Raw genomic sequence first — 12,839 nt, 5'->3', positions numbered from 1 at the left:
TGGGCTGCTAGTCTTTCGAGCTCAAACATCGCTCCGCATGGTGGGGGCTCGATCCTGATTAGAATCGTTTGGCATTGCTGCACGATACAGCATGAACCATTAATGCATTTATAGTTGCTGACCAGCATATTAATGCTCCTCCTGTGTTGCCTAAAACACAGAAAGGGAAGATATTTAATTAGGGTACTGATGAAAGCCTTTTTAGTTTGCTAGAGAAAGTCCCGGGCCCCAGTCTCTAAAACTGGCATCATTATGGCCAAATGCAGCTAAGATCCCCACGGCCTGGTTCATCCTGGCTATCCTGTGGTCACGTCTTCCCTTGAAACATAAAAACACTTTCTAATGTTACAGCTCTTTTCTCTGGAACATACGTTTCTAGCACTGTCATTCTTGAAGAAAGCCAGAAATGAATTAAAATCACAATGGGCTTTCAACCTCCCCAAAACAGTGTTGATTTCTTTCCCGTGCCACTTAACGTAGAAACAAAGCCCCGGAAAGAAGCCACAAAAATATTTTATAATGCCCTTCTCGTGCTGTACGGATTTGCATTGAACGCAGCATCCAGAGAGCTGTGATTGTCAGTTCTGCGTGCTCCGCTTGGCTTTCCGATCCTGTGTAAACTAAACAAATGCCTCTGCTTGGGTCAACTCAGACTAAATACAAAAGAGAATTCCTTCATTAGATTATACATTTCAGCCACAGATGTCTTCCAGCATTTCTACTGGAGCTTTCGTTGTCTTCCCAACAATCCACTTGCCAACTTTTTGTTTTATCGTGTAGAGATTCCCCTGAATTTGAAGACACTCTGTGAGTGTCTGCACTATTGTTCAAGAAGAAGAAGAAGAAGAGTTTGGATTTATATCCCCCCTTTCTCTCCTGTAGGAGACTCAAAGGGGCTGACAATCTCCTTGCCCTTCCCCCCCACAGCAAACACCCTGTGAGGTAGGTGAGGCTGAGAGAGCTCCGAGAAGCTGTGACTAGCCCAAGGTCACCCAGCTGGCGTGTGTGGGAGTGTATAGGCTAATCTGAATTCCGCAGATAAGCCTCCACAGCTCAGGCGGCAGAGCTGGGAATCAAACCCAATTCCTCCAGATTAGATACACGAGCTCTTAACCTCCTACGCCGCTGCTGCTCCTCTGTGAGTTCTAATTTGGTACTTTGTGAGTTCTAATTTGGTACCTCTGTGAGTTCTAATTTGGTACTTTGTCCAGCTTCTGGATTAAAAAAAAAAATCATCCCCCCAACTTAAATTTTTTTGGAGAATTGTAAACACTCTTCCTGGCAAAGGTGACCCTAAGTGGACTCTTAAAAGAATAGAATATTATTGAGAGCAGATAATAGATACTGACTATGTCTATGTCCACATGGGGTTCAGTACAAAAAGCGAGGATGTGTTGTTTCTCATTGTCCAATGCAAGCAAGCCTTTATTGGCATAGACAACAGTACAACAATAATAAAAACGGATTAAAAAGCATATACAAAACAGGAAATAAATGTTAGGTCGAAGGAAATCTAGTGGCGTTTGGTAATTTCCAGGAGAAAGTCTGCCACTATCATACAGAGAGAAGGATCAGGATTGTCCAACAAGTAGTGTAATCTAATTAAATTGGGGAGATGGGGTAAATTACAAGTGCCAAGTAGAATTCAATGACTGAACTAAACATGCCCTTGGGTAGGCAGTTGATGGCCAAGTTATTATACTAAGGAATATTACATTAATGCCATTCAAAATGTAAAGAGTCTGTAGTGATACAGGGTGCCTGTCGTGTCTGACCGAACACTAATGCCTCGTCCAACTGTTGCATGGTCGTCAGTGTACAACCGGCCAGAAGCAACAGCTAATTCTGGTGTCCTGGCTGAGGACACCAGAAGCACAGTCTACTCTCTCAACTTTTTCTGTGCCCCCGCTTCCCCATCCCAATAGTTAACTATTAGGTATATGATGAGACGTTGGGATGTGGGATTTTAGGCAAAGATACCTGCCCGGTTGCCATCTTATTGTTTTATTGTGTTTTCTTATAATTAACTACCCGTAGTTAATCTTTTAAGTTCATTTAGTATAATTGTATCTGTTGGATGTTTTAATTATATCATGTGTAATCTGCCCTAAGCCTGGCATTAGTCAGGAAAGGGCAAGGTACCAAATTTACTAAAATAAATATAATCAAGAGTCGTACATTTCAGTGAGCGCCTGCTAGGATTTGATCAGCGCGTGTAAAATGTCTTTTGCGTTTCTGTGAGAACTGTATAAAGCAGCCCTTGGATCCCATGTATGCTGTGACGGGAAGAGGTGTGTTAAAGAGTGCTGCAGTAGCCAGTATGTTCCAATTGGCCAGGCAACCGTAGCCAATTTTGGCCAGATTTATAATGGCTAGCAACTTGAAAGACTGGGAGAAAGACTTGGGGGAAATTGGTGGCTTGGGTTAGGGTTGAGATGGAGAGGGACACATTTTTTGGAAATTTTGTGGAATTTTTTTTTGAAGAAGAAGAGTTTGAATTTATATCCCCCCTTTCTCTCCTGCAGGAGACTCAAAGGGGCTTACAATCTCCTTGCCCTTCCCCCCTCACAACAAACACCCTGTGAGGTGGGTGGGGCTGAGAGAGCTCCAAAAAGCTGTGACTAGCCCAAGGTCACCCAGCTGGCGTGTGTGGGAGTGTACAGGCTAATCTGAATTCCCCAGAGAAGCCTCCACAGCTCAGGCGGCAGAGCTGGGAATCAAACCCGGTTCCTCCAGATTAGATACACAAGCTCTTAACCTCCTACGCCACTGCTGCTCCTTTTGGGAGGCAAACCTTCCGTGAAATGAGTGTAGTGTTCTTGATGCTGCTCACTCCAAATACTTTTAGAACAGATGAATTTCAGGTTAGATGTTCTATCATCATCTATATACTAATAGCAAAATTGGCCAAATCTGAACATACTTAAATCTGGTGACTGGAACTGTGAATGGGCAAAATGGATCTTTCCACAAATCTGAAAAACTTCCCCGGGTTAGCAGTAAAATCTGCAATTTTAAAAAAATAGCGGGGTTTTTTAAAAATTCAAACTGATAAAAAAGTGCCTGTAACCTTAAAGAATTGATTCCCTCAGAGGCTGTTGCTAAGCAATGATAACATTCTGTGAGTAACATTGCTAAGCAATGATAACATTCTGTGAGTAAAAAGTGGTGGGAGGGAGCAGGGTTCTTACCAAAGCTGCTTTGGCCTTTGGAATGACTTACTGGGGCCATGGAATGAGCCTGCCAGCAACCCCCAGGTGTCTTGATACCATCCAAATTTCATGACTCAGCTAGACCTGGCTGCTTCTTAATGTTCAACAGCAGCTACCTGATAAAAGCTAGTATGGTGTAGTGGTTAGAGCTTCATAGTTAGTTAGAGCTTCATAGAGCTTCTCCTTTGTGGTGTAGAAGCTTGCTGATTGTTTTTAAACCAGTCATTTACTTTCACTAACCTCCTTCACAGTGTCATTGTGAGGATGCTTGAGTACTGAATAACCCAGTAAACTGTGTTTCTGCCAGGTTGATTTTGCCAACCGTTTTGTTGGAGGCGGCGTCACTGGCGCAGGACTGGTGCAAGAAGAAATCCGCTTCTTAATCAATCCGGAACTGATTGTGTCTCGTCTCATTACAGAAGTATTGGATCACAACGAATGTTTAATTATCACAGGTTAGTGGAGGTTTTTTTAATTCAGTCTGAAGCATGGGAAGTTTTTATATACTTCACATATATCTTGCGGTGGATTCATAATATTGATCAAGGCAGCAGTCTAACCTGTGTATTCATTTGAATGACTGTAATTAAATAGCTCCATATAGGACATCTGGAGAACAGGCCAACCTGTGGAAAGAGAACAATATAAGCACACAGCTGAATTTAAATTATGTTACTGAACGGTTCTGGTCCAGCAGTCAATAATTCAGACTCTAGATAAACTCAGTAGTCTTTATTGTGCTGTCTCAGTGACCATTACTGTGACCAGATCTGAGGATCGTGGCTTCCAGGAAATGCATGACCATTTTTTTAAAAAATAAAAAAGCCAAGAACAAAAACCAGGTCTCCTGTACAAGGCAAAAAAACTGTTCAGAACTTTACAAAACATAAAAAGAACCTGTAGCCAGTGGGGTGCTGTGTGGTTTCCGGGCTATATGGCCGTGTTCTAGCAGCATTCTCTCCTGACGTTTCGCCTGCATCTGTGGCTGCCATCTTCAAAGGATCTGAAGATGCCAGCCACAGATGCAGGCGAAACGTCAGGAGAGAGTGCTGCTAGAACACGGCCATACAGCCTGGAAACCAGACCCCAGTGATTCCGGCCGTGAAAGCCTTCGACAAAACCTGTAGCCAGTTTTGCATTTCTTCTTCTGCGGGACAACTCTGCTTAGCTGTATTATACTTGAACATTTTAAGTGATGGTAAGAGCTGTCAAGTTGCAGCCGAGTCACGGTGACCTTGTAGGGTTTCCAAGGCAAGATACTAATAGAGGTTGACGTGGCCTATCTGCATAACAACCTTGCACCTACTTGGGGGTCCCCCATCCAAGTACTTACCAGGGCCACCCCGCTTAGCTTCCAGGATCTGACCAGATTGGGCCAGCCTGGGCCATACAGGTCAGTAGTAAAGATGAAGTAGAAACTTGAAAATCAGGTGCCTACTCAGTAAGTGGAGAAAAAGTAAAATCAGTAGCCACCCAGAGGGGAGAAGGGATGTTCTAAGGATGCCGGTTGTCCTAAGGTTGTCAATTTTCATTATAGTTTAAACATATGTGTGGTTAGGAGGGTATCCTTACAGGATCTTCCAATGTGGTGACAGGCAGCGCAATCTGGGAGGGGGGGATCCCCCTTTGGGCCAGCTCGTCCCTCTACCAGCATAAGTGCCCATTCCATTGGCGCAAAGGGCAAAAGTACTGGCAGAGGGGAAACGTACTCAGGGGGCCAGGCTCCACGTGGCCCTGCGGCGCCCAACCTGGAAGTTGCCACTTGACCCCAAGCCTGCCAGCACAGAATGCTGCAGCGTGCCCAGCATCAGTTCCGGGGTGGACTGGGGGTGGGGGGTGGGGAGCCAATCTTAGTTAGCTTCCACTGCCTGCCCAGCTCCCTTACACCCATAGGGGAAATCATGGCGTATATCTATGATTTTCGCTATGGGGAATTTTTGAGGTTTAGTTTTTTAAAAAACGTTTGAGCTTCCTGTGCCACAGAAAAACCCTTTGGAGAGGCAGGGCCGGGCCACAGAGCAGCGCCATCTCCACCTATCCAACAGCTCTGGATGGGGCTATAGGTCTGTGCATGGGAGCAAGCATTGAATAGTGGCTCATGAGGAGGGTTGTATCACTACGTAGCATGTTGCCCTTCGAAATGTTTTCTGCAACCAGAGCAGAAAGTAATTCTGGAAGGCTGTAAGCCACGCTGGGACATATGAGTGGCTTGCAGAAGGCCAGAGTTCAGAGAATAGAAGAGAGAGGGAGCTCGGGGGTGGGCGGTTTAAGCGTTGCTGTGGCAATTGTCCTTCTCATCACAGTCCGCAACCCACACAGATGTCCATGCAGGTCCAGTGATCCGCAGCATAGCCTTTTGGGGTGGTCAAATGGAATCCCTCTTTCCCTTTTCAGTTCACATTGTTATATGGTGGTGTCTTGTTTTTTTAGTATAAGGCAACCCTTTCCATTCCACAATGGAACTGTCCAGAGTGTGAATCCCGCTGTCCATGAGGCTGGTTGACACACACAGTCCTGGCTTGGGTAATGCAGAACTGGGGCAAGCAGGCTATCCCAGCCAGGCAGCAGAGGCAGGGTGGTGAGGCGCTCAGATCGAGGCCCACTCCCTGGGTTCTTACAGGGCCATGTGCAAAAGAAGCAGAGCCAGTAGTGTTGGTTTGCCCCCACCCCGCGGATTTTCTTAGAAGAAATAAGGCAAACTCCTGCTCGCTTTTAGTAAAAGAGAGCTGTGGCGAATATGGGTGAGGAAGTGGGTAAGTGGTGGTTGGATGTGAGGGAGGGCAGAATGAGGTATGTGAGGATGAGCTGGATGTGTATGAGAGTATGTGTGTTGTGTGGTAGCAGTGAATGAGGCACAGAGAGTGAAAGTTACCTGTGGGGGGACGACCCCACCTGACGTCTCACACGGCAAAGTGTGTATGTGTTTCACTTCCACTCGTATTACCTAACAGTATTACCTAGTGACTGTTTTAACTGCTCATCTCTACCCATCTGCGCGAACATTCTAAGGGCATACCAACCCCTCAGGCCACAGACATGCTGCACGAACATTCTAAGGGTGACAGTTGAACACAGCCAGCTTCATGGCCTGGTGCGCCAGGAAAAAGACGTTTTACCTGGCTCAGGTATGGACTTTCGGCGATTTGAAGGTCCGATTACCTGCCTGCAACAGGTAGGGACGTCATGTGAAAATTTGGGGGTGATCCGTCCAGCTGTTTCGGCGTTAGGGCATGACTAACAAAGTCACTGTTCGCTTTTTATATAGATAGATAAAGGTGGCATTTTTGCTGAGCTTTCCTCCACCCCCACAGTGCACTTTACTTTATTACTGTTCTTTCTTATTAATCTGTATGATGGGAATTTCTGCTCCCTTAATGGAAACGGCCATTTCATCATCCTCATTGGATCCTTGGCTCGCTTCCATCGCTGTGCTCAGGCGGGCCTCTCCTCTGTGCCACTATCTGTCTGATAAATGACATTCTTCGGATGAGGCATCTTCACTCAGTGGCCTAATGGATGTAATTGTGCTGCTGAAATTTGCAGAAGAGGAGGAGAAATTGGAAAGGAATTAGATTTGTTGCAATTGTCCAGCATCTGCTTGAAATCATTATGGTAACGAATGTGAAACTAGGTATACAAAAAGCACGAGCAGCGGGGGGGGGGGGGGGGGGTTTCCAGCTTACCAAGATGTCGGAAGGAATGCTGGAGATTCCAGGATTAAACTTCTGACTTTGTGTCAGAATTGTGCTCTATCATGTTATTATATGTGTCACTTCATTTATACCCCTCCTTTCTCCTCAACTGGACCCAACGTGGCCTCCATTTTAGTTTTATAGGAACTTGATTGATTGTGCATCTTGGGACTGCAGTTAATGTCATTTTAGGTTTGCGAAATGACCTTCTGTGCATTTATATTGATCTTAACTTGCGGTCACATGGACATGTCTCTCTTTCTCTGTAATATTCTCAGACTGTTAATCTCCCAAATGAAAAAAAGAAAACTAAACTGTGGACTATATTCTCCTTTTATCTCCTGATCCTATAGGATTATTCCATCACATTTTTTTAATTGTTCCAGCAGCTATTTAGGTCTGTCTGTCCCTTTCTCTCTTCTATACTGTCCCTTTGTCCCCGGTGGGGACCCCAAGCAATTTACCTTGTTCTCCTCCTTCTTATCTTCACAACCACCCTGTACAGTAGGCTAGGCTGAGAGGGTGACTGGCCCAGGGTTACCCAGCAAGCAGCAGTGGCGTAGGAGGTTAAGAGCTCATGTATCTAATCTGGAGGAACCGGGTTTGATTCCCAGCTCTGCCGCCTGAGCTGTGGAGGCTTATCTGGGGAATTCAGATTAGCCTGTACACTCCCACACACGCCAGCTGGGTGACCTTGGGCTAGTCACAGCTTTTCGGAGCTCTCTCAGCCCCACCCACCTCACAGGGTGTTTGTTGTGAGGGGGGAAGGGCAAGGAGATTGTCAGCTCCTTTGAGTCTCCTGCAGGAGAGAAAGGGGGGGATATAAATCCAAACTCTTCTTCTTCTTCTTCAAGCTTCCAAGGAGGAGTGGGGATTTGAACCTGAATCTCCCGCTCCCTGCCTTTTTACCCTTCACGATATTCTGGGAAGTTTCATATACCTTCAGAGTGCTGTGTGACAACAATCTTTTAAAATTTAATTCAAACAGAAAACATATCAGAATGTCGGATAACTTTAATTTTTTTTGCAACGAAAGCTAGAAGCTGTCAGGATCCCAGCCAGACTCCCTGGGATGCACCCAAATAGCACATGAATCGTCCACCCTCGATTCTGACAAACACTGCCTTTGGCTCAGCATCTTCTTGTGTTCTGTTAAGAGAAAGAGAGAGAGGCGACAGTTCATAATTAGCCAAAGCAGGGATATCCCTTTTTGTTTATCACTCGCATCAAAGTCAGAATTCTTTTCCCTTGCATATAACTATGTGCTTAATAGTAAAAGGTATGTCCCTACAACCAACTCTGTTTCTTTAAAGAAATATTTATATTCAGATTAATGAAGCCCAGCAACTTCGGCATCTAGCGAGCAGAATTTCCTCCTGTGTATCTTCCCGTGAGGAAGGTATCCATGCATGCCGTTTGCTTGTCTCTGTTCTTGCCCCATTTATTGGCCCTGATATATTTGCAGTGAAATCTTTGAATCCGTTGACATGTTCCTGCTTGAGTTTTTTTTTTAATTTCTTGTGTTCTGTTGTACTGGTTTCAAGCAGCAATTGTTTCTTTTTAAGCCCTTCGCCAGTCGTTTTCCATAACCTATTATATTGTCACATTTTATTTGAGGTTTTGGCAAAAGAAGCAAACGGTTAAAAAGGCAACAGAGACAGAATGACTGAAACGCAGGTTATGAGACATTCCTCAAAGATTTGATCCTTTCAGCCTGAAAGATGACCGTGCCATCTGTGGACCGTTGCTCCTCTGAAGATATTTGGGGGCATCACTTAAGCAAGGCAGCCAATTCCTTAATTTTAATACCAATTTCCCCTTTAGCTTCTTGGTGCTTTTTCTGAAAACACCTTTAGTTCGGTAAGCAAGATTCTGCCGTTAGAGAATAGTAAGGTGTGTGAAACAATATACTTTCACTGGTGTGTTCCCGAAGCATGTGTCGTTAGAGATCTGTAATGACTAATAGACAGAAGCATTTGTCTGGGTAAATCCAGATTGCCTCTCACCCTCCTGTCCATTCACTACATTACACCGGTGGACGAAACTTGAGATTTACAATACCCTTTTGGGTGGTGTAAGTCTAGTGAGCCCAAGAGGCTTCTCAGTGACAGGGCGGCTTTTACGCTTTTGAAGCTCCCCCCCCCCCCACCTGCTGCCGGGAAGCCTCTTTAGGAGCGGTCCAGTTGCCATGCTGCAGCTGGCCGCCTGGCTTCTTGGATGTGACGGGAGCAGCAGTGGCGTAGGAGGTTAAGAGCTCGTGTATCTAATCTGGAGGAACCAGGTTTGATTCCCAGCTCTGCCGCCTGAGCTGTGGAGGCTTCTCTGGGGAATTCAGATTAGCCTGTACACTCCCACACACGCCAGCTGGGTGACCTTGGGCTAGTCGCAGCTTCTCGGAGCTCTCTCAGCCCCACCCACCTCACTGGGTGTTTGTTGTGAGGGGGGAAGGGCAAGGAGATTGTGAGCCCCTTTGAGTCTCCTGCAGGAGAGAAAGGGGGGATATAAATCCAAACTCCTCTTCTTCTTCTTCTTCTTCTTCTTCTTCTTCTTCTGATGATGATGATGATGATGATTGATTGATTGATTGATTGATTGATTGATTGATTGATTGATTGATTGATTGATTGATTGATTGATTGATGGGCTTAAGCCAGCAGAAGACAGTTTATCTATTAAACAACGAATCCAGCTATGCTTTAGAACAAATGGCCAGGAGCAAAGAGATTGTAAGCCCCTTTGAGTCTCCTGCAGGAGAGAAAGGGGGGATATAAATCCAAACTCTTCTTCTTCTTCTTCTTCTTCTTCTTCTTCTTCATTCCTCTTCTTCATTCCTCTTCTTCTTCTTCTTCTTCTTCTTCTTCTTCTTCTTCTTCTTCTTCTTCTTCTTCTTCTTCTTCTTCTTCTTCTTCTTCTTTTTCTTCTTCTTCCCTGCACGTCCACCCACTCTCTGCCTATTCTCAGTTTCTCCTCTGTAACCACACAGCTTGTAAACTTTTTGTATGAATGGTTTAAGGTTGCCAGATGGCGTAGTAGGAAACAGATACGGTATCTCCGTGGTATTTTTCCCTCCTCTGCCACTGATCATGCTAAAGCCAGTGAGCCTCTTGGTAATTAATTCTTTGCGCTCTGACAATTGAAACCTCTACTTTCGTGAAAGCTGTTGAAGATTAAAAAAAATATATAAAACTGAAAAGAAACAGCAGCCTCCACAGTGAGATATTAACCAGGCATCTGCCTGGAAGAAGTATTCCCTCCTCAAAGTTGACGGTGTCCCCAGAAAGGCAGTCCCTAAAGAAAGCTGTCAGTAGGCTCATTCATCCCTGGTCCCTGATTGCTCTATTCGTTACTAAACCAGACATTTTCCCCAAGACCTTTTGCAAAATGCCAATTTTAATGTATATGTAAAAAAAAATACTCTGGTTTCTTGTCATGTTCAATATTCAGTGTGCTACTCACTATCGTTACACCGTGATATCTGCTATTACAAGTTGAATTTCCCTCCTTTTGGGAAAAGGTCACTAGCCAACGTAGCGTTGTGGCTAAAAGTGTCACAGGAAGTCCCTTCTTCCCACCCCCACCCGTATCGGCTTGAAAATGTCAGGGTATCTTCTGAATACTGTTCTGATCATGCACCCCAAGTTTGGTGCAGTTTGGTTCAGGGGGCCCCCAGTCCAAAACGGGGGAAACAGCAAAAAAATAAAAAGGCATTCGGGTGTACCCGAGCCTGGCAGGCTCGGATGGGGGGGGGGATCCGACCCCATATATCCGAATTGGACCCGAATCCGAACCGGGGCCGAATTTTTTTCACGTTTACCAACCCTAAACTTCACACACAAAAGAAAGCCAGAGTCGTTTGTAGTTTCTAATCTAATAAAAAGAGTATTTATTAGTGAACTCCATTCTGGATAGAAAGGTGGAGAGATAGGTTCACTATCTATTCTAATCTTGCTGGATGGAGGCGGATGCTCGAGGCATGCATCTTCTCCCTAGGCATGGTGAAAGTAAGATGGAGAGGTTCTGAGAAGAAGGCGGAAGCAAGGGAGGAAGTCCCTAAGAGTATCAGTCTACATCAAAGGGATAGAGTCAGCATGATAGAGTAAAGGTGACAAATTCCTAAGTCCCTATCTAGCCACTAGCTCGCTAGTAAAAACCCCCTCTGTAGGATGAGGCAGGAAACAGCGTAAAGTCCCTTTCTTCCAACACCTAATATCCCCAGATACAAGGAACAGGTGATGAGAAAGATTTTACCATGGAGAGCCTGTTGCAGGGTACACAATACTGACTTTGACAGATCTATGGGACTGATACAGGCATGGTCAGGAATTGGTGTGTGTTCATAAGCACGTGATCCAGAATGGTGGCGGCAGACGTCGCGTCACGTGTAACAGTCTGCTCCTTGATCACCTTTCCAACCTGCAGTTTAGAAATCGATCCTCCGTTATTTAAACTGAAAGGGGGATGTTGCCGTCTTTCCTGCTGATTATTCTGAGCTCATCGCAGAGCTTCGGGGCCTGAGACCGTGAACCTTTTCCTGGCCTTTTGTACCAGTCAAGCATAACAGCCTCCTCCTGTTTCAACAAGGCAGCCAGCAAATTATCATAAAAGCCAACCAAGCATTTTGTCCATCTCCCGCCCCCCCTCCTCCCATGCCAGAATTTTGCAACGCTTGTTTTATTCGCTGTGGATCTTGACAAGGGCCTTCCGCGTTCATTAAAGGAACTCTAGCTTTTCAGCGTGCGCTCGTGGAGGGATGTTTGCTTTTTTTGGGAGGTGGTGGAAGAAAATGTTCAATAATGGGTTGGTTAAGCAGCCAGCTGGGCAGCTTACTCACTCCTCAGCCCCAGTTTTATCATTTTAAAATTCTCCCACTGGGAAGGAAATAGCGTATCAGTCAGGTGTTTCGTGCTGATGGCTGATTCCTCAGAGGACCTGCTTCTGCAATCTGTTCCGCCTTATCTCCTTTTTGGAAAAGCAGGGGGAGAAATTGCGGAGTCACTGAGGCGTAGGATTTACAACTTCCGGGTGGCAGCTAGAGATCTCTCGCTGTTACGATTGACCTCCAGACGATCAAGATCAACTCCCCTGCACGAAATGGCTACTTTAGTCAAAGTGGTGGCTCCATATTGAAAACAAAAAATCTTCTCCTTGGGTTTCTCATGGGAGTCTCTTCATATGCTTACCACCACGGAAATTTACCATCATCTAAAGATCAGACTGTACGACCAGGAATACCAATCTCTCCTGAGTGCTGCACAAAGCTCCTGTTCTCCTCTATACTTTGGGATCACTCTCCAGAAATCTAATCACTTCTGTCTACTTCAACAGCTTGCTTAATCATAAGTGCAAATTTGGTGAGTCAAAACTGGAAACAAGGTGTAACTCATTCCAATCTAATCTTCAAGGCATTTCTCTTAACATCCCACAAGGTAAGAGCGTTGTTGCATCAGTACTGGCCGTCATTCTCGAATCAATCCCTCATATCCTGCTTTACTGTTCGAGGTATAATGATATTAGAACCGATCTGGGAGCTTTACTACCTCTAGAATGTATGTTTCTCTCAGACAAACTAAAAATGTCTAAGCTATTGAACAGCCCTCATGTAGAAATTTCTGAAGCAGTTGCGACATTTTTAATCCATGTTCTACATGATATATAACAATGATCCTGTTTTTGTATTTGGAATGTATGGTACTTCTGGTTTATGCCTAATAAAGGTTTTTGGATTGGATTGGATTGGATTGGCTACTTTAGAGGGCAGGATCCATGGCATTGAATCCCGCCGAGGTCCTTCTCCTCCCCAAATCCACCATCCTCAGTCTCCCCCCCCACCCCCATCTTCAGATATTTCTCATTCCAGAGCTGGCAATGTTATTGTCCGGCGCATGCATGTTGCTTTTCCCTCTTTCCTACAGTGCTAAGGTTGCTCTGTGTCTTG

At 45.2% G+C, this 12,839-nt stretch overlaps 1 protein-coding gene across 1 annotated transcript in view; it reads left to right on the top strand.

Moving 5' to 3' along the window:
* Nucleotides 1-12,839, top strand: part of PARG (poly(ADP-ribose) glycohydrolase) — a 112,512-nt gene that overhangs the window by 82,281 nt on the left and 17,392 nt on the right. The window contains exon 13 of the mRNA XM_048505540.1: nucleotides 3,520-3,667. Coding sequence (XP_048361497.1) covers nucleotides 3,520-3,667 — 148 coding nt within the window. The remainder of the gene's footprint in view (nucleotides 1-3,519; nucleotides 3,668-12,839) is intronic.

The sequence above is a fragment of the Sphaerodactylus townsendi genome, linkage group LG08 (genome assembly GCF_021028975.2).
Source record: "Sphaerodactylus townsendi isolate TG3544 linkage group LG08, MPM_Stown_v2.3, whole genome shotgun sequence".
Taxonomy (NCBI): Eukaryota; Metazoa; Chordata; class Lepidosauria; order Squamata; family Sphaerodactylidae; genus Sphaerodactylus; species Sphaerodactylus townsendi.
This window is presented reverse-complemented; position numbering and strand designations above follow the sequence as displayed.